The sequence below is a fragment of the Oncorhynchus gorbuscha genome, linkage group LG15 (genome assembly GCF_021184085.1).
Source record: "Oncorhynchus gorbuscha isolate QuinsamMale2020 ecotype Even-year linkage group LG15, OgorEven_v1.0, whole genome shotgun sequence".
NCBI lineage: Eukaryota > Metazoa > Chordata > Actinopteri > Salmoniformes > Salmonidae > Oncorhynchus > Oncorhynchus gorbuscha.
The window spans coordinates 26,654,363-26,676,179 of NC_060187.1; the positions used below are offsets into that span (position 1 = coordinate 26,654,363).

A 21,817-nucleotide genomic window follows, 5' to 3' on the forward strand; every position below is an offset into this window, starting at 1 on the left:
TAAACTTGGATTAGCTAACACAACGTACCATTGGAAGCAGGAGCGATGGTTGCTGATAATGGGCCTCTGTACGCCTATGTAGATATTCCATTAAAAATCAGCTGTTTCCAGCTACAATTGTCATTTACAACATTAACAATGTCTACACTGTTATTCTGATCAATTTGATGTTATTTTAATGGACAAAAAATCATTTTCTTTCAAAAACAAGGACATTTCTACGTGACCCCAAACTTTTGAACGATAGCTGGCTTTCTGTATAGCACTTTGTGACATCGGCTGATGTAAAAAGGGCTTTATAAATACATTTGATTTGACTGATTGATTGATTGTGTATATAAGCAGAAAAGCCAACAGACAAGGTAGGAATATCTTTATTTTGACTCCGCTGATGTTGTGTCGATATAAAAATCCCACAGATCCTCCCCAAGTTGGCATTTCTTAATTTGTTGATTCATATTTAAAAGTAATAACCTGAATAATAGTAATGAAACGCCATGATGATAACAAAGTGTAATGGCTTGTTTCAAATAGGTTTTATTAGGAAGCATATACATTTCCTTGAACGATTATGTTGGTGTCTGTACATTGGCCTGGCCAATTACCGTAACCTCAAATTCCAAGACCTCAAACAGCCATATCAGTCAGTACAGGTGTCAAACTAACCACAATGTATGTGCCAAACTACACTGATCAGTACCACCAGTTCTACACTAGAGCTCCAGACAACATCCCTTAGTGTTTCACTACACAGACTGGCCTGCAATGACAACACAACCCCACGCTAAAACCTGGCCCTATCAAGCAATAATACTACACCACTAATGTGACCCTACTGTACCAAGAGTAACAAAGCTCTCTCTCTCTCTCTCTCTCACTCCAATCTGCTGGCTCTGCACTTTTACTTTTCTTCCAGAAGCTATTTTTATCATGTTGAACATTTGCATCACAAAAGGAGGCAGAGCCTGTAACTTAAAGAAGGAAAGCCAGGTTTGCCGGGTCGACAGGATGTTTGATATTTTGGTTGTATTAGGATATTTGGCACAGGTTGAACAACATGTCGGTACCGGGCTCATTGAACTTAGGAGGTGCTGGGAGTGTGTGAGGGATGCTATTTTGGAATCTTTGAAGATGAAGCGATGGCAGCCTGCGCTCAGCTGTAAGCTCAGGCCAGGGGGGACTTCCTGCCATATTCATCAGGCGATGAGGAGGAAGTCCGACAGACTGACAGCACTGGCACCCACACACCTGGAGAGAATTACACACACCTGGGGAAAAAGACACTCACCCATAGAGTGCACACTCATGACCATGTGCACACAAATGTACACACACTCACATGTTTATGTAAACCCATCTGCATTCACCTCCAAATCCTAAACATGTCCTTCAAAATGCAGTGTTATTTATTACCACTTATGGTGCCTGTCCTTCATGGGTTCCCAACATGGGAATTGCACCTGCAACTCTCTGGGTTACACTTTCATCTGGTCCCTCAAACCCCTCAACTGTACTAATGATGCACCCACACAATGAAAGTAAGGCCCTTTTTACATTGACAAGAGTTGAAGGATATTCGAGGTATCGATTGTCGAGATACATTACTGTAATGAGAGAGAGGGAGAGAGTGTCATAGTTGAACGCCCTTTTTCCATGACATCCCGTGACTCACCAGTCTGTCTGTCTGACCCATGACCTTCAAGCAGTGTCTTTATTCAATCCATAACCTTGCCATTTATATTGCATAACTGTTCTGCTGAACAGAGGGCACACAGACAGAGAGCAATGTTTGTGTGTGTGTGTGTGTGTTTGTCTGTGAGGGGCTGAGGTAATTTACGTGGTGGAGGAATGAGTGGAGGGGCGGAGTTGACATTGTAGGGTGGATGCGGGAATGGAGGCGGGGGGAAGAAAGGGGGCATCTTAGTGGGAGTAGGCTCAGCGTCAGATGGCTTGGAAAGCACCTATAATGCATGCACACACACACACACAGACACACAAAAACAAAGCTCAGACTAGGTAAGCAAATTTATTAGATTAATCAAGAGGAAAGACAAGGTGTAGTTTAGAATAACACAGACACACAAACCTGGATGTTATTTCCTTCTATATTGTGACGTCTCTGTTCCTCTACCCAGCTGATGGTACCAGTTTGTCCTCCAATAACATTGGTGGTGCCGCTTGTCTTTCTACTGGCCAGAGAAGAACAGAGTAAACATACAAAAAACCCAACACAATCCCGGTTCCTGCTATTTCACACTGATGGGAGGACTAGGGTATGGAGAAAACCACTAGATTTATTTGTCACATACACATGGTTAGCAGATGTTAATGCGAGTGTAGCGAAATGCTTGTGCTTCTAGTTCCGACAATGCAGTAATAACCAACAAGTAATCTAACTAACAATTCCAAAACTACTGTCTTATACACACAAGTGTAGGGGGATAAAGAATATGTACATAAAGATATATGAATGAGTGATGGTACAGAGCGGCATAGGCAAGATACAGTAGATGGTATCGAGTACAGTCTATACATATGAGATGAATATGTAAACAAAGTGGCATAGTTAAAGTGGCTAGTGATACATGTATTACTGTATTACTGTTCCATCGATGTGGATAGGGGGGTGTTCCCTCTGCTGTTTCCTGAAGACCACAATCATCTCCTTAGTTTTGTTGACGTTGAGTGTGAGGTTATTTTCCTGACACCACACTCCGAGGGCCCTCACCTCCTCCCTGTAGGCAGTCTCGTCGTTGTTGGTAATTAAGCCTACCGCTGTTTTGTCGTCCGCAAACCTGATGATTGAGATGGAGGCGTGCGTGGCCACGCAGTCATGGGTGAACAGGGAGTACAGGAGAGGGCTCAGAACGCACCCTTGTGGGGCCCCAGTGTTGAGGATCAGCGGGTGGAGATGTTGTTGCCTACCCTCACCACCTGGGGGCAGCCCATCAGGAAGTCCAGTACCCAGTTGCACAGGGCGGGGTCGAGACCCAGGGTCTCGAGCTTGATGATGAGCTTGAAGGGTACTATGGTGTTAAATGCCGAGCTGTAGTCGATGAACAGCATTCTCACATAGGTATTCCTCTTGTCCAGATGGGTTAGGGCAGTGTGCAGTGTGGTTGAGATTGCGTCATTTGTGCACCTATTTGGGCGGTAAGCAAATTGGAGTGGGTCTAGGGTGTCAGGTAGGGTGGAGGTGATATGGTCCTTGACTAGTCTCTCAAAGCACTTCATGATGACGGAAGTGAGTGCTATGGGGCGGTAGTCGTTTAGCTCAGTTACCTTATCTTTCTTGGGAACAGGAACAATGGTGGCCCTCTTGAAGCATATGGGAACAGCAGACTGGGATAGGGATTGATTGAATATGTCCGTAAACACACCAGCCAGCTGGTCTGCGCATGCTCTGAGGATGCGGCTGGGGATGCCGTCTGGGCCTGCAGTCTTGCAAGGGTTAACACGTTTAAATGTTTTACTCACCTCGGCTGCAGTGAAGGAGAGGCCACATGGTTTGGTTGCAGGCCGTGTCAGTGGCACTGTATTGTCCTCAAAGCGGGCAAAAAAGTTAGTCTGCCTGGGAGCAGACTAATTGTAATCCGTGATTGACTGTAGACCCTGCCACATACCTCGTGTGTCTGAGCCGTTGAATTGAGATTCTACTTTGTCTCTATACTGACGCTTAGTATATATGTATATGCCATTTAGCAGACGCTTTTATCCAAAGCGACTTACAGTCATGTGTGCATACATTCTACGTATGGGTGGTCCCGGGGATCGAACCCACTACCCTGGCGTTACAAGCGACATGCTCTACCAACTGAACTACAGAAGGACCATTGTTTGATTGCCTTGTGGAGGGAATAGCTACACTGTTTGTATTCGGTCATGTTTCTGGTCACCATGCCCTGATTAAAAGCAGTGGTTCGCGCTTTCAGTTTCACGTGAATGCTGCCATCAATCCAGTTTCTGGATTGGGAATGTTTTAATCGTTGCTATGGGAATGACATCTTCGACGCACGTTCTAATGAACTCGCACACCGAATCAGCGTATTCGTCAATGTTGTTGTCTGACGCAATACGAAACATATCCCAGTCCACGTGATGGAAGCAGTCTTGGAGTGTGGAATCAGATTGGTCGGACCAGCGTTGGACAGACCTCAGCGTGGGAGCTTCTTGTTTTAGTTTCTGTCTGTAGGCAGGGATCAACAAAATGGAGTCGTGGTCAGCATTTCCGAAAGGAGGGCGGGGCAGGGCCTTATATGCGTCCCAGAAGTTAGAATAGCGATGATCCAAGGTTTTGCCAGCCCTGGTTGCGCAATCGATATGCTGATACAATTTAGGGAGTCTTGTTTTCAGATTAGCCCTGTTAAAATCCCCAGCTACAATGAATGCAGCCTCAGGATGTATGGATTCCAGTTTGCAAAGAGTCAAATAAAGTTCGTTCAGAGCCATCGATGTGTCTGCTTGGGGGGGAATATATACGGCTGTGATTATAATCAAAGAGAATTCCCTTGGTAGATAATGCGGTCAACATTTGATTGTGAGGAATTCTAAATCAGGTGAAGAGAAGGACTTGAGTTCCTGTATGTTTTTGTGACAACACCACGTCTCATTAGCCATAAGGCATACGCCCCCGCCCCTCTTCTTACCAGAAAGATGTTTGTTTCTGTCGGCACGATGCGTGGAGAAACCAGCTGGCTGCACCGACTCCGATAGCATCTCTCCAGTGAGCCATGTTTCCGTGAAGCAAAGAACGTTACAGTCTCTGATGTCCTTCTGGAATGCTACCCTTGCTCGGATTTCATCAACCTTGTTGTCAAGAGACTGGACATTGGCGAGAAGTATACTAGGGAGTGGTGCACGATGTGCCCGTCTCCGGAGTCTGACCAGAAGACCGCTTCGTTTCCCTCTTTTACGAAGTCGTTTTTTTGGGTCGCCGGCTGGGATCCATTCCGTTGTCCTGGGTGAAAGGCAGACCACAGGATCCGCTTCGCGAAAGTCATATTCTTGGTCGTACTGATGGTGAGTTGACGCTGCTCTTATATTCAGTAGTTCTTCTCGACTGTATGTAATGAAACCTAAGATGACCTGGGGTACTAATGTAAGAAATAACACGTAAAAAAAAATTAAAAATATATAGTTTCCTAGGAACACGAAGCGAGGCGGCCATCTCTGTCGGCGGAAGTAGAAACTACAGTATACACATATGAGATGAGTAATGTAGGTTATGTAAACATGTACATAAAGTGGCATTGTTTAAAGTGACTAGTGATGCATTTATTACATCCAATTGTTTATTATTAAAGTGGCTAGAGATTTGAGTCAGTATGTTAGTGATGGCTGTTTAACAGTCTGATGGCCTTGAGATAGAAGCTGTTTTTCAGCCTCTCGGTCCCAGCTTTGATGCACCTGTACTGACCTCGCCTTCTGGATGATAGCGGGGTGAACAGGCAGTGGCTCAGGTGGTTGTTGTCCTTGATTATCTTTTTGGCCTTCCTGTGACATGTGTAGGTGTCCTGGAGGGCAGGTAGTTTGCCCCCGGTGATGCGTTGTGCAGATCTCACTACCCTCTGGAGAGCCTTACGGTTGTGGGTGGAGCAGTTGCCACACCAGGCGGTGATACAGCCCAACAGGATGCTCTCAATTGTGCATCTGTAAAGGTTTGTGAGTGTTTTTGGTGACAAGCCAAATTTCTTCAGCCTCCTGAGGTTGAAGAGGTGCTGTTGCGCCTTCTTCACCACGCTGTCTGTGTGGGTGGACCATTTCAGATTGTCCGTGATGTGTATGCCGAGGAAATTAAAACTATCCACCTTCTCCAGTAGGTCGTCTCGTCGTTGTTGGTAATCAAGTCTACCACTGTAGTGTTGTCTTCAAACTTGATGATTGAGTTGGAGGCGTGCATGGCCACACAGTCATGGGTGAACAGGGAGTACAGGAGAGGGCTGAGAATGCACCCTTGTGGGGCCCCAGTGTTGAGGATCAGCGGGGTGGAGATGTTGTTTCCTACCTTCACCACCTGGGGGGGGGGCGGCCCGTCAGAAAATCCAGAACCCAGGTGCGCAGGGCGGGGTCGAGACCAAGGATCTCGAGCTTAATGACGAGTTTGGAGGGTACTATGGTGTTAAATGCTGAGCTGTAATCGATGAACAGCATTCTTACATAGGTATTCCTCTAGTCCAGATGGGTTAGGGCAGTGTGCAGTGTGATTGCATCGTCTGTGGACCTATTGGTGCGTTAAGCATGCATCCGTCATGCCGCGTTTCAACATTGCAGGCTGGTGGTGGTGGTGTGATGGTGTGGGGTGTGTTTTCATGACCCACATTGGGCCCTTTGATAAAGGTGGAGCAACATTTGAATGCCACAGAATATCTGAACATCATTGCCAATCAGGTGCATCCCTTCATGGCAGCAGTGTATCAATCTGCAAATCAATTTTTTCTGCAGGATAATGCCGCATGCCACAAGGCTAGGATTGTACAGGAATGGTTCCACGAACATGGCAGTGAATTCAGCTTACAGCAGTGGCCTGCGCAGTCACCAGATCTCAATCCAATTTAGCATCTGGGGGATGAGATGGAACAAGCTATTTGGAGTAGAGATCCACTACCAGCCAACTTGACACAACTGTGGGAAGTATTGGTGTCAACATGGGCCAGCAACCCTGTGGAACGCATTCGACACCTTGTAGAGACCATTCCCCAATGAACTGAGGCTGTTGTGAGGGTAAACGGGGGTGCATTTCAATGTTAGGAAGGTGTTGCTAAAGTTTTGTACACTCAGTGTATATACAGTATATTTTCTAATGCCTGTGACCCCCATCACCCTCTTCCAGGTTCATTAATGCATTACCTTCTTTAACTGGGTCTTCTTCTCACTGCACTCTTTTAACATTTCCCCAAATCCCCCCCTCGCTCCCCAGACACAGATGGGACACTAACCCCTTTTCGGTAACTAGGATTTAATCTGAAATAAACATTATAAGGGAAAAGCATAAAAACTGCATCAACCAGAAGTCACTCCATCTGGCCTCTAAAAGCACCCTAATATCAAATAAATATAAAACAGAGCAGCTTAGCCAGAAGCCAATACACATGTCACTTCTTCATCTACTTTCTCAAAGATACATGGATTTAAAATGTGACAGAGAAGAAAGGCCCACACTAACCCTCCCTTACGCTGGACACAGTCAGGCTCCTAAACATCTTTGCAGTATTTTTGTGTGTGTGTGTTATTTCTCACGTTATTAGCCAAGAACATTCTTTGAATTATTACAAACAGCCAGAAAGAACTTTTGGATATCAGAGTCGGTAGCTCACCAGCATTACGACCAGAAAAACAACTTTCCTGAATTGGATTCTTTGTTATTTCTTAATTCCATTCTATTACTTTTAGATTTGTGTGTATTGTTGTGTATTGTTATATATTACTGCATTGTTAGAGCTAGGAACACAAGCATTTTGCTACACCCACAATAACATCTGCTGAATATGTATATGCAACCAATTTTTATTTTTTATTTTTTTATTTTACCTTTATTTAACTAGGCAAGTCAGTTAAGAACAAATTCTTATTTTCAATGGCGGCCTAGGAACAGTGGGTTAACTCGGGGATATGAACTTGCAACCTTTCGGTTATTCGTCCAACGCTCTAACCACTAGGCTACCCTGCCACCCCAAAATAATAAAATTAGATTTGATTTGAGGAAATGTGAAGAGAATGCAATACAACACAATATATGCTCCTCCAAACAAGCATCACGTTTGCACCACAAAGTTTCCAAACCCAGTGGCCCAACAATGCAAGACTTCAGGGAATGCTTGCAAAGCAGAGAGAGGTTTTGAGGGGTCAATGAGAGAAGTGAAAAATGATTCCTTAGTTGTTCATTTTCTCTAAATTTAATGGCACAACATAGACTTAAGCCAATGTCTTAAGTAGCTGAACATGTTATTACTCCAACCCTGTGAAAAACAACTTTATAATCAAAGGAGTGCCTTTGATTTGACAGCCTGTACACGCGCAGTTCGGCGTGAGACGACCGTTAGAACCAATGACGTGTTTCTGCGCATTAGCTTAGCTAGCCGAACATCGCCATGACATCGACTACAAGCATGATCTGGGATTTCTATTGGAGAAGCAGTTTCTACACATCTTCATACTAAACCATCTATGTTTGAACTTTCACCCTTCCGGAGCCACCAGCGTTCGTTCTCACAGCTCAATAGAGAGAGCGAGAGGGTCTGTAGTGTAGGGAGGCCTTATTTAACATTTCATCCGCTGCACAATGCTGTGTGTATTTGTGTTTGTCATGCTTGGACTTTCTGCTTAACTTCTGTCGGTCGTGTAACTGAGAAAGTGAGAAGCGTGACCGCTGAGTAACGCTCAGACTCACATCCCCTCCCCTGAGGGGAACCTTGCTGAGGGAGGGGGGTTATCATATAGAGACGGACCTTTACTTAAGTGGCCTGTGTTAATCACCCTTATCCCCCTCAGTCTGTAGTCTGGACCACCCTGACATGAGCCCTGCTAAACTCACAAGAGACAGGATTGGAGGGAGCGAGCAAGAAAGTAGGAGAGGAGAGGGACAGAGCCAGAGGGAAAGCAAGAAGGAGTGGAGGGTTGGAGGAGTGTGTGTTTGTGATAGTCCATCACTCTTCCTTGTGAGGTGCAGAGCACCTGGTGCCTGAGTGGAACCAGAATGAGTCCATGGGGCTGAGAGGACAGGAGTGTTTACGAACACAGTCTGCTAACGTCTGCTGCTACGGGCTCAAGCCCGTAAATGATTGGCCCATGTAATTGAGCAGTAAAACTCCAGGGCCCCAGTCTTCACACACTAAAAACAGCTCCCCGCAGGGCTCTGCCTGCCCCAATGCTAAAAACTTCTCTTCACAGGTGGCCGTTAACGGGAACGTGACGGAAGGTGGTGCACATGAGGACTTCATTAGAGGGAACCGAGCAGTTTAACTAAGCAACGCTCGCAGCACCTCTACCTTTATTTCTAGCCATTTAATAGTTAAGTGACTTAACATACCTTCCATGAATTATCCCTTCAAAACATTTCCGGGTGTAATGTGTTCGGTAAGAACATTACCTCAGACACAGGTACCACTGACCGATACAAACTTGACCCATTGAAAACCCTGATGGGTTCCAGGTGGCAGTGACCAGTGAAGTGAGGCAGTGATGACCGGCAGGTAGTGGTTACCACAGACATGTGTAGTATGGTTATTCATGCCACAGCTGCTGTGATACATACAGTGGGGGAGAGGGGGACAAATCAAGGTACCTACCTGGACAAGGCTGATTTGTAGTAGTTGCTGGGGGAGGAGTAGTCAGATCTAAAGCAGGGAAGGTCCCATTCCTGGACCTAAGAGGAAGAACAACTCACTCACACAGCGTCAGCACTGTCAAAGCATGAGAATGTTTATTTCATGGGAACAATTATTGTACTTATATTGTGATAATGCATAATCTTGTATCCAGGTCCAAAGATAATGACATGTTTTACCATGAGTTTAGTGGCTGAAGCGTGGTTCATGACCTTATACCCCATGCTAGTCTCCTCTGGTTCTCACAGTAGGCTTTCCAGGAGTCCTCGTTAAAGCCATAGTTAAAGTAGTCCAAGAAGTGCGAGTCTAAACACAAACACAACCAAAAGCTGAACAGACCGTATCACAGACCATTCCTCAGCCAGGCCTGAGTTTACACCTGCAACAGAACACGCACATACATAATCTCACTCCAGGGTTTCCGATGTGACCCTGGACATTTGTCCGACAGCATTTTAATTTACTGGATATTTGAGAAATGTATCGGAAGCATATGCATTGGGCGTCAACCCACATTGCTCAGAATGACAGAAATCACATTTAGATTATGGTAATTCATCTTAACAGGACATGCAAGTCAAAGATGCAACAACGTGTGTCATTCTTACTGAATTCTGATGTGCACTTTGAAGATGTTGGAATAACAGTCCACATTTACTTTCTCAGCCAATCTACTATCCTCCATAATAGAAAAGTGTACCGATTCGATTGGTCAGACTGTCGAGAAAGAAATGGCCTTTTCTGAACAGACTCTGGGCTAGTTGTAGGATGATAGATCTCAAATTCATACAACCAGTGGGCCTAGGCTACAAAAACAACTTTGAAAATCAATGATTTTGATGCAACAGATCAGAACATTCAGCTTAAAATGTTGATAAACTATTTCTTCACAATATGAGCGCAACAATGCACACAAGGCAGTAGGCTCTGCACAAATGTTTGTTCCATAATGCAATTAGCAGGAAAACAACTTTGTCAAAAGCACACCGCAGATGCAAGCGGTTTCAGAGATGAAAATATCCGTTAGAAATTTAGAAAGAGGGGAGATATAAAGATGTAACAACTAGCATGGGTTGCTAATATGAATAGAATTGTGCTTTGGCTACTGGACAATGAAAGAAAACCAGTAGAACATGAGAGAACTAGTCTTCTGGTTTCAATGGCATATGGAAATCTTTATTAAATAATTGCCTCCACAGATATGGTCTGCTTTTTGCTAGGCTACTTTGAAGCAAGGTAAGACACGCCTCAATGTGTAGTAAAACGTTCAGGATTCAAAAAATTAAGTATGTTTTCAAAATGCATAATGCCTCCAGGTAATTACAAAGTGATGTGCGATGTGCTAACGTGCTAATGAATCCTGCCTTCTGTTGCCTATGCATTTGAATGGCAAATGGGAAGCGCGCTTCAATTACCAGTGGAGAAAAAAAAGAAGAAAAAAAAGTGAATTTTAATCGTGGCCATCAAAACGTTTAACACACGATTGCATTTAGAAATGTTGAGCAATGACTGGGATTATAAAAGCATGTTTCACTCCAGCAGCAACGACTTAGCTGTTTGAGGAGCTGTAGCAGAAACCCTCAGCTCTCGCGCTGTCTGACAGATTTTCCGCTTAAGGGCTGTGTGTGTGTGTGATAAATAAGATGCATAATGAATATACACACGGCAATTTAATTCCACTCAATTATGCTAATTATCCTAGAGGCCGATAAGCATGACCAGTCAAAAGCATTATTTCAAAATAAATTGGCCAGCATCAATTTTATTTATTGGTTTTTCTATTATTATTATATATTTTTTTAATTTCTTTTTAAATCGGCCAAAAGCCAGCTATTACAGGCGGAAACCCTGCTTCACACCAACCAACACACACACCACTTACCATGCTTTCTCCATGGCTTTTCCTCAAAAGACTCCACGTCGACCTCCAACACAGGGATTCCGTTAACACTACCCTGTGCATCCACGTCCACTCCTCTGGGCAAACTGCACCAGAGATGACAGGACACACAGTCAGTGACACATTCACTTCACACTCTTGCCACTACAATTAATGAGGGTCTGGATGGGTAAATAATGCGGCATTCACGTGCTAGTCGGAATTAGGAAACTCTGACATTTCCGACTAGCAGGTGAACGCGAAACAAGCATGCACTGACACATACATGACCTACAGTGGGGCAAAAAAGTATTTAGTCAGCCACCAATTGTGCAAGTTCTCCCACTTAAAAAGATGAGAGAGGCCTGTAATTTGCATCATAGGTACACTTCAACTATGACAGACGAAATGAGGAAAAAAGATCCAGAAAATCACATTGTAGGATTTTTAATGAATTTATTTGCAAATTATGGTGGAAAATAAGTATTTGGTCACCTACAAACAAGCAAGATTTCTGGCTCTCACAGACCTGTAACTTATTTTTTAAGAGGCTCCTCTGTCTTCCACTCGTTACCTGTATTAATGACACCTGTTTGAACTTGTTATCAGTATAAAAGACACCTGACCACAACCTCAAACAGTCACATTCCAAACTCCACTATGGCCAAGACCAAAGAGCTGTCAAAGGACACCAGAAACAAAATTGTAGACCTGCACCAGGCTGGGAAGACTGAATCTGCAATAGGTAAGCAGCTTGGTTTGAAGAAATCAACTGTGGGAGCAATTATTAGGAAATGGAAGACATACAAGACCACTGATAATCTCCCTCGATCTGGGGCTCCACGCAAGATCTCACACCGTGCGGTCAAAATGATCACAAGAACGGTGAGCAAAAATCCCAGAACCACACGGGGGGACCTAGTGAATGACCTGCAGAGAGCTGGGACCAAAGTAACAAAGCCTACCATCAGTAACACACTACGCCGCCAGGGACTCAAATCCTGCAGTGCCAGACGTGTCCCCCTGCTTAAGCCAGTACATGTCCAGGCCCGTCTGAAGTTTGCTAGTGAGCATTTGGATGATCCAGAAGAAGATTGGGAGAATGTCATATGGTTAGATGAAAACAAAATATAACTTTTTGGTAAAAACTCAACTTGTCGTGTTTGGAGGACAAGGAATGCTGAGTTGCATCCAAAGAACACCATACCTACTGTGAAGCATGGGGTTGGAAACATGCTTTGGGGCTGTTTTTCTGCAAAGGGACCAGGACGACTGATCCGTGTAAAGGAAAGAATGAATGGGGCCATGTATCGTGAGATTTTGAGTGAAAACCTCCAGCAATCAGCAAGGGCATTGAAGATGAAACGTGGCTGGGTCTTTCAGCATGACAATGATCCCAAACACACTGCGCGGGCAACGAAGGAGTGGCTTCGTAAGAAGCATTTCAAGGTCCTGGAGTGGCCTAGCAAGTATCCAGATCTCAACCCCATAGAAAATCTTTGGAGGGAGTTGAAAGTCTGTGTTGCCCATCAACAGCCCCAAAACATCACTGCTCTAGAGGAGATCTGCATGGAGGAATGGGCCAAAATACCAGCAAAAGTGTGTGAAAATCTTGTGAAGACTTACAGAAAACGTTTGACCTCTGTCATTGCCAACAAAGGGTATATAACAAAGTATTCAGATAAACTTTTGTTATTGACCAAATACTTATTTTCCACCACAATTTGCAAATACATTCATTAAAAACACTACTTTTCTGTATTTTTTAAACTAATTTTGTCTGTCATAGTTGAAGTGTGCCTAAGTGTGACTATCTTATCTTTTTAAGTGGGAGAACTTGCACAATTGGTGGCTGACTAAATACTTTTTTGCCCCACTGTATGAGGCCTAGGTGAGGAGTGTTTACCTGATGCATATGTTCTCCCTGCAACCTTAATGATGAGATTAACAGGCGTGGGTGGATCCAAAGGCACTACACAATGAAAGAAAGAAAAACAAAAACATACACAGTTATCATCATCACCACCAAGGGGACGCACACTGAGAGACATGCTGCCTCCATGACTCTGGGCAATGTGCTTTGAAGAACCCTGAAAGTGACATGGGGTGAGGAGAATAAGGCATGCTGCCAAATATGCATACTGTAACATGGAACCATAATCATGACTCACAAAATGATCTGAGAAAGGAGAGGCAACAGCAACTGACGTCCGTCAAAACTAAACTGGATCTTCAAAACTAATCCAGATTGCAGGACAGTAACACACTGCTGTATTTAACACATAGCTGTTGTCTAGACTCTCACCTGAACGGCTGAGACGGGGCTCCAATGGTTACACACATGTCATCATCATCATCATCATCCTCATTGTCGCTGTCACTTTCTTGGTCTTCCTGACCTGTATCCTGGCATTACAGAAACACAAAGACAAAGATGGAGACAACATACATTCATAAAAGCATTACATGCATCACACACACAGTTAGTGAGGAATATGCCAAGTAGCAAGAAGGGTTCTGAGGGAATCCATGATGGGTTTCCATCAAAACAGAAGAGTGTTGTTTATCCCAGGTTGACTCCTCCATAACCCTGAGCAGTACCTGCTTCACTACTTCATTCTCATGGAACTCAGCAGTCGGCTTGGGCTTTGCATTGTGAAAAAAAGATAACATCACTAGAAAAACACAGTCAGTTTAGATCGAGACTTTTGTAACATTTGAAGAATAGAGTACAGGGGAATGTTATGAGATTTGCATAGAGGGTTATTACTTAACTTGTTTGCAGACTGCATACTGTACATTTCCTTGTAAAGGGATGAAAGTAAAATGACAGCCTATTGCTTGAAGAATCCCTAATGTAAATGTAATGGTTGAGCAGCTCAAAGAGAGACTGTTTGATTCTGAAAACGCTGCATTTACTCTGAGGCAATACGTTTTAACAAAGACGAACACAGCGACCATCATAGCCCCTATCTAATGGAGCCTTAGATCCACTTTCCCACGCTCACAAACAAACAGCGCCTGTCCGGCCAAGGATTTAACGAGCATCCAAATAGTTCTTAATGTTCCACTTGACTGGCTGCACATTTCAGGCGTTGCACTGAGTGGCGTCAGACGCACACACAACCCAGAGATAACAATATTGCTCAGTCATTATTGAGCAGTGAAAAGTACATTATATCTAAAGGCTTCATTAATAAAGCACAATTGGTCCTAATGGGGAATGAAGCCACCAGCCCATCTCATTCTGAATCAGTTCACTGCTTACTGTCGTAAGTGATCACTCATGGTCAAAATGGTTTGAATGCAAGAATCATTTAATGCAAATAGGGGAGATGAAGCTGGAGATCATAAAACAGGTAGGGTATAATGGCAAACATTTGTAGAATCGGTACTGGCTGACTCAGAGTGAATACTGTGCATATCTGTTGTGAATCTCAAAACACATAAAATAGAGGTGTGATGACTATATTATTCATGTAGACAACTAAAAAGGTGTAATTTGTGTAAAAGACAATTTATGCTTGCTTCAGAAATACGGACGGTGTGACGCAATTGCAGAGCCTCAGCAGGCCAAATCGAGCATCGCCGCGTGTCTCCCAAATTTTGTAACAATGCGAGGACTCCGTAAAGCTCCACATTAACATGATTGGTTGACAGTAGGGAGGTTGTGTAAATAAAAATAAACTGACAAAAACTCTGCTCTACGAAGCGCAAGAAGTATGAATGCGCTGACTGACTTCTGAAGAGGACGAATGCCTTACGGCCACTGCAGATTTCGAATTGACTATGCAGAGCCTTTAAATCGCTCAAAATATTTGTGTACCACAATTATGAATATAAGTATTTTACAAAAGGAAAAAATTGACAGTATAGTCTAGTAGTATCCACGTCTGATTTTCTAGTACGCTAAGTGTGTATTTGAGATCTAGGTAACCCACTGGGCACAAACTGGATGAATGTTCTTGAACCAACCTCGAATAGACTTGAATTGATGTCTGTGCCCAGTGGGAATTGATGAATTGAGGATGGAATAGGTGACTGTCTGCTATGTACAAACAGAAGTTTAACAGTGGGCGTTTTACCTGTCACCATTAGGTGCCTCTTCCTCTGCCTTCTCCTCAATCACAGAGAAGAGCCAGTATCAACATGTTTACAACATACACTCAAAAACAAAACAGACAATATCACAGTGGTCTCAAAATATCTAAATGCCTGAACTCAATTGTTCTTTGTGCTTGCAATTTTATTTAATAGTCACTGGACATTGTTCTCATATTCACTCCCTACCAAAAAAAAGGTACAGGAAATAAGCAGCAGGAGAAAACACCCCAAAGTGTCGCACTGTTAACGTGGTACGCTGTCGCACGTGCTGTTTCTGGTGTTGTGGTTAGCTTGCTAGCTAACAGAAATTTGACAGCTCATCATTTGCCAGACACAGAATGGTAACTTAGCCCTATAAAAATGTAACTATTTGAGAGCTAAATAGTGTCGTATCTGTTTTGACCACCTCCATATAACAATTATTCCTCTTCATAGCCCCTGCTTGCATCAGCAGCTTTGTCATTTTCTTCTGCGGACATGTCTCCAAATTCAGTCACTTCTTCTGAATCACACAACTTGACAGTTACTCCAGCAAATAAAATAAATCGCAATGAAATTCCAGTTATTTCGCCAAACTCGAGGTTTTCACAGCACAGATTTTCAAGTTGCAAACTGTTAGTTACAACGGTGAAATTAACACAATTACGGAAAGGACAGCGTGTCACCTTATCAGTCAAAAATAGTGACAGTTTACTGTAACACACACACACACACACACACACACACACACACACACACACACACACACACACACACACACACACACACACACACACACACACACACACACACACACACACACACACACACACACACACACACGCGCGCGTTTCCATAGCGACAGTCCACTTTTCACGGAAGTACATCCTCGTTGGAAGAAACAGCAGTTTCCTATTGGTCAGTATGTCTTGAAATTCTATTTTTTCGCTTCAGTGTATCAACTTCTCAAAAAATATTCCCATTAGAGTCAAACAAGCTTGCAATTTTGTTTCTGAGCTTCATGCTAAGCATATCTATTTTGTATGTTTTTCTATACTTACTCAAGACATGTATTTTCGTGTAGTGTGGCTAGTATATTGCTATATGAGGAAACTCAATGCAGCCTAATTTCTGTTTTTAATTAACAGAAAATTCAGAACATTCCCAAATGAAACAGGTGCAGCATATGTATGGTTACGTATATCTGTCGCGACGTGGTATGCCACGTCACCATTAAGAGACGCATGTGTTGGTGTTGTTTTGGAATGGCGTTTGCCTGACAATTTTATAGACATTTTGTACTTTTCGGTCGGTCTAAACGACAGTAGCATCTCCACGATGTTACCAACTGAGGTCTTTACGTGTTTCCCCGGTCAGATGTGGGACAGAGTGTTGTCAAAGGTAAAGAAAGCGGTGGTTTTTATGGACGACAAGTGTGCTGAGAGTCTTCACTGGAACGGTGGAGCTACCAGTGTATTTGAGTCTGGTGCTCGTAATTTAAAACAGTTTTCGAGCTTCGAAGCCGGTGGTGAAAACGAACCAAAGGCAGTGTTTGTGGTGAGCACTTTGCTCAAAGGAAGAACAGCGGACATTATACAAGACATAGTTGGCCTCAGTCATTTTCAGTACTGTGTTGTTTTCACCACCGTAGCCCACTCCATACACCTCCTCGCTAACAATGTCACTGCTGTATTAGAGGGGAACCCTGTGTTCGAGCAGTTTGAAGACAAACTGTGCGAATGGATGGGAGATATGAATTATACCGCTGAAGTCATGCATGCGCCCGTGGTCTTTGCTCCGGTGTCACCACAGCTCTTTCTCGCGCCCACCTTCGCGCACCTGTTCCCACTGCTGCCACGGGACCTCGAGGCGATCAATATGAAGCGCCCAGAGAAGAAGAGGTTCGGAAGCTTGACTGATGTTGACTTGAACTCTCTTACTCCAGAGCTGCAGATTGAAATTAAATCTCTAGCCTCTGCGGTTAATTCCATGTTTGAGTCCACCAGCACCCGGGAGGAGAGCTTTGCCTTGGGTCCAATGAGCCGTCTCATCGCTGGGGAGCTTGCCAATCATCCTCAAGCCAAAAACCGCAGAAAGACAGCCCCCAATAAAGCATCCATCGTCTTCATCGACAGGACACTGGATCTAACAGGTGCATAACAGTCTTGTACAACTACTGATGTCCATAAACATGCCAAGCTGCAGCCCTGAGTGCAACATTCACACTTTCCACATGTCAGAATTATTTAATTGCTGCACCTCCCTGCCTAACAGAAAGGGCATTTGATTGTCATACTTCCATATTCTATTCCCCTTACACACAGAATTAATTCATGTTTACATGGAGCTTGTTTTTGGTTTAAATCTCTCTCTGTTTTTCTTTGTCCTCAGGGGCTGCTGGTCACCATGGTGACAGCCTGGTTGAGAAGATATTGACTGTGCTGCAGCCTTTGCCAGGACACACCACTGATGTGCAGGTGGACATGCTGGAGCTCACTAACCTGCAGCGCACCCCTGACTCACAGCCTACCCTGGCTCCAGGCTGCCTCGTACAGACCCAGTGAGTACCTCTGCTGTAGCCGTTATAGCAAAAATATTATACTACCATTTGAAAAGTCCAATTTCACATGATTCATATACTATATGATAGTTCACTTTTATAGACCCTGGAAATACTTTTTTTGAGAATCTATCTGGGATTTAAATATGGATGGAGCGAGATGTTGTTAGGGTTAGGATTTGATTGAGGGTTGCAGCTTGGCTGGGCCTATGGTCCTTCTGTAGCTCAGTTGGTAGTGCATGGCGCTTGTAACGCCAGGGTAGTGGGTTCGATCCCCGGGACCACCCATACGTAGAATGTATGCACACATGACTGTAAGTCGCTTTGGATAAAAGCGTCTGCTAAATGGCATATATTATATTATTATTATATTTCACGTAGGCACAGGGGATATAGGAAAGGTGGAGACTAGAGAATGGGTTTTGTACGTTTATCTGACCTAGGTCACCTCTGTTCTTGTTTTCTCGTAATTTAAGCAAAGGTTTGCTTGACTTGCTGGCCTTTCTGCCCATGTAATTTCCTTTGGTCAGAGTTGCGGGTTAATCTGATTCTAGTTCTGCTATAATGTGTGTTTATCTATCCAAGGCTCTAATATATCATATCTACTTTATAACAAGGTTTCTAATGTTGCTGTAAAATAGAATATATTCTCAGTCAATTTACCTGGTAAAATAAGGGTAAATAATATGTTTAGGTTCATTTATCTTGGCCCACAGGGGGTAACCAGGTTTGTGTGTTGTGCTGACTCTCTCTCCCTCTCTCACCCACTCTCTCTGTCTCTTGCTCTCAATTGTTTTTCTCTGAATCTCTGTCATTCTCTCGCTCTTTTACCCTCCCTACCGCTTACGTTTATGGGGGAACACGTGACTTGTATTAAGTAAGAGGTTCAGTGGAGCTTGCCTCCAGTCTGGCCATTGGGTGTGCACGTGTTGGCCTCTTATGGTGAGGCTGTTGTACATGGCAGGGATTAGTCCTAACATCATGTGTTCCACTCTTCCTCTGCCTCTTCATGTGGTTGCAGGAGGAAAATACTTTCATTGGCTATGAAAACGGTTGGCCAGCTCTGCTTTACAGTATTTTCGAACTCTTGTCTGCCTGAATGGTCACCCGCTCATACCCAGTGGGTGGTTGATCTGGAATGGAGCAGGCCCTGTTTGAGCAAGGTGGGAGGTTTAGTTCTAATGGAACGGTTCTGCTGGTTCTGCTGGGTAAGAGCAGCTCAGACACAGAGGGTACTGTAGCGTTTAATTTGAGCACATCGGGGGTAGAGCAGGCCCCACTGACCCCCAGACAAAAGTCTTCATCTGGAGCATTTAGGCTACACCAAGCACCTGCACATTCCCACAGATCTCTCACCATGTGGGTGAACTCAATTTACTATGTCCTGATTAGCAAATCCAGAATGTGTTGATCATTTGGAGTTTCTGGTCTCTCTACAGAAACTCTTGCAAATGCAGCCTACTTCAGACTAGCCATATTTTCTAACATCCAAAAAGGGGGATTGAGGTGAGGGACAAAGCTGCAGTTTGTTGACCTGGATTGGGAAGCAGACCTTTGGGGGTGTTAGGCTGTATTAGATAGTATACTCTTCCTCGCTATCAGTTTTTAGCATCAGCATTCAGACTTTCATCAGAGAGCGACTCCGAGCCAAATGTGTTATCGCAGAGAGCAGTCGGGAAGGATGGGATCAGCTATCTCTCGCTCTCTCACACACACACACACAAGTGGAGATAGCAGTAATAGGATGATCTCGCAGTCAGGGGCCGTGGTGTCTGTAGAGGCTGAGTGTGTGATGTGTGCCAGCAGGAGCGTTATTGCCTTCCCTATCTCAGAGCAGATGGGCCAGTTGAATCTTATCACATCTGTTTAGGAGATTGAAGCGTAGCCCAGACACACTAAGGTTAAAGCACCTGGAGCTCCTGGCCCATTTTACATTCTCAAAGAACATTTGTTCACTGTGGAGTGAAATGACAATCTTTTGGTCTAAAGTTGTAATGTGTTTGTCTATACCGGATAGATAGTTTAAAGTTTTTAATGTCACAAGTACGGTGCAACAAAGGCTTTTCAAACTCAAAAACCAACAATGCAATAATCAGTAGAAAAAACATTTACATTACATTTACATTTACATTTAAGTCATTTAGCAGACGCTCTTATCCAGAGCGACTTACAAATTGGTGCATTCACCTTATGACATCCAGTGGAACAACCACTTTACAATAGTGCATCTAAATATTTTAAGGGGGGGTGAGAAGGATTACTTTATCCTATCCTAGGTATTCCTTAAAGAGGTGGGGTTTCAGGTGTCTCCGGAAGGTGGTGATTGACTCCGCTGTCCTGGCGTCGTGAGGGAGTTTGTTCCACCATTGGGGAGCCAGAGCAGCGAACAGTTTTGACTGGGCTGAGCGGGAACTGTACTAAAAACACACGAGAAATAAGAACAATTATGAAGAACAAATAGAATGGTTAATGCAGCATCAGGCTGGTTCCACTAGGCTAATGGCTTTATGCACATGTTTTGATTTATTGATGGAAAGCTTGGGATCAAGTCTGTATAGATTGGCTGTGTAGCCATGTTCATATGATACAGGTACAGTATGAATTGTTATGCTTTGCTGGTTATGGGGCCCAGCCAGGCTACACAGTATGATTGGCTGTATTATGAAATCCCTCCCAGTCAGCATTGATATTTTTGTCTGACCGCCTCGTCTTATGTAGCAACATTTTAAATAGTGTTTTTTACATTGTATAAAAGTAGAGACTCAGAGCTACAGAATTGTATATCATACACTGCATTTGAGGAATAATCAGAAAGTATTTCTGCTTTGAAAGTTGATTCACTTGAAACCCCACTTTTGAGAAAATGTCCCATGAATGTTTTTGATACACCTACTGGAGACCTTTACTTTGTCTACACCCTCTTAAGCTTTATCCCCACACATCTCTTTAAGGATTCACATGTGAGGCCATGTGCTAAACAGAATGAGTAGTTTAGTAAACAACCAAAGATTTCAAGACTACAAGTGGTAAAAGTAGTAGCATACAATAAGGAAACTCCTGGTTAAAAATACACTGTTCTAATAATTGCCATCTCTGGTAAACACACACTATATCAAATATCATCTTTATTTGTCACAAGCACAGGATACAGAAGGTGGAAATGGTACAGTTGAAATGGTCACTTGCATAGTAGCAATATCAGAAACAGAAAGTGTCCAGATAAAAATAATAAAATTATTAGATGATGCTTACCTGATACACTTGTCTAAATTGATGGGTAATGTGAAGGAAATACTACAACCACCCCCCCAGCCACATAGCTAAGTGGATGGGTCACTATTATTTAGACATGTACACATGCTCATGAAATACAATAGATGGCCGTAATCACCCTCAGACACACCTGGCTAACTTGATGGGTCATGTAATCATCTGGTGAAGTGGAGTCTTTTGTTTAGACATGTAGCTAGCAAGCTAAACAATGAACTGGCATAATACCAACTTGTACTACTGCCAATACAAACATTGTCATAGCTGTAGTAAGAATCTCCAGGTAGCTAAAGAGCCAACCAACTAGGTTCAATATTAGCTGGCTAACATTAGGCTATAACTAGCAATGCAATTTTTTTTTCTGATTCAAATAATATTACTATACAGATCATACACGTAACGTTATCTAGAAAGCCAGCTAGCTAACATTGCGCTTTAATTTGCAGTGAACATGACTTTGTCAAAATTAGAAACGTATAATATCTGAAAATGTCTAGGCTAGACTCTCATCCGTATACATGGCTGAACGCTTCACTGCAGACTGGAACCATTTAACTCTTTGTTTTTGTGTAGCTACATCTTGTTTGGTCAGCGTTGTCAAGTCACTCTTTTCCAATGGCTTTGTCGATAGCGCCTGTTAAATTCAGGGCATCGGTGTTGTTGAAGTTCAACACTTTTTTGTAGTTTTCAATGACTAACGTT

General features: G+C 43.5%; 1 protein-coding gene and 1 long non-coding RNA gene across 3 annotated transcripts in view; one reads left to right on the forward strand and one right to left on the reverse strand.

Annotated features, from left to right (window-relative positions):
• Positions 1-410: 410 nt before the first annotated feature.
• Positions 411-11,372, reverse strand: LOC123997915. Of its 2 annotated transcripts, none has more exons than XR_006832197.1 (5): positions 11,206-11,372; positions 9,503-9,629; positions 9,285-9,361; positions 2,087-2,186; positions 411-1,961 (listed from the first exon to the last, which is right to left on the reverse strand). It is a non-coding gene; the product is annotated as an uncharacterized LOC123997915 (long non-coding RNA). The 2 variants fall into 2 exon arrangements; XR_006832196.1 differs by having other exon boundaries at positions 2,087-2,189.
• Positions 11,373-16,507: 5,135 nt separating this feature from the next.
• The window catches only part of LOC123996824 (sec1 family domain-containing protein 2-like), a 188,778-nt gene continuing 183,468 nt past the window's right edge, over positions 16,508-21,817 (forward strand). The window contains 2 exon segments of the mRNA XM_046300567.1: positions 16,508-17,437; positions 17,677-17,845. Coding sequence (XP_046156523.1) covers positions 16,624-17,437; positions 17,677-17,845 — 983 coding nt within the window. The 5' untranslated portion in view covers positions 16,508-16,623.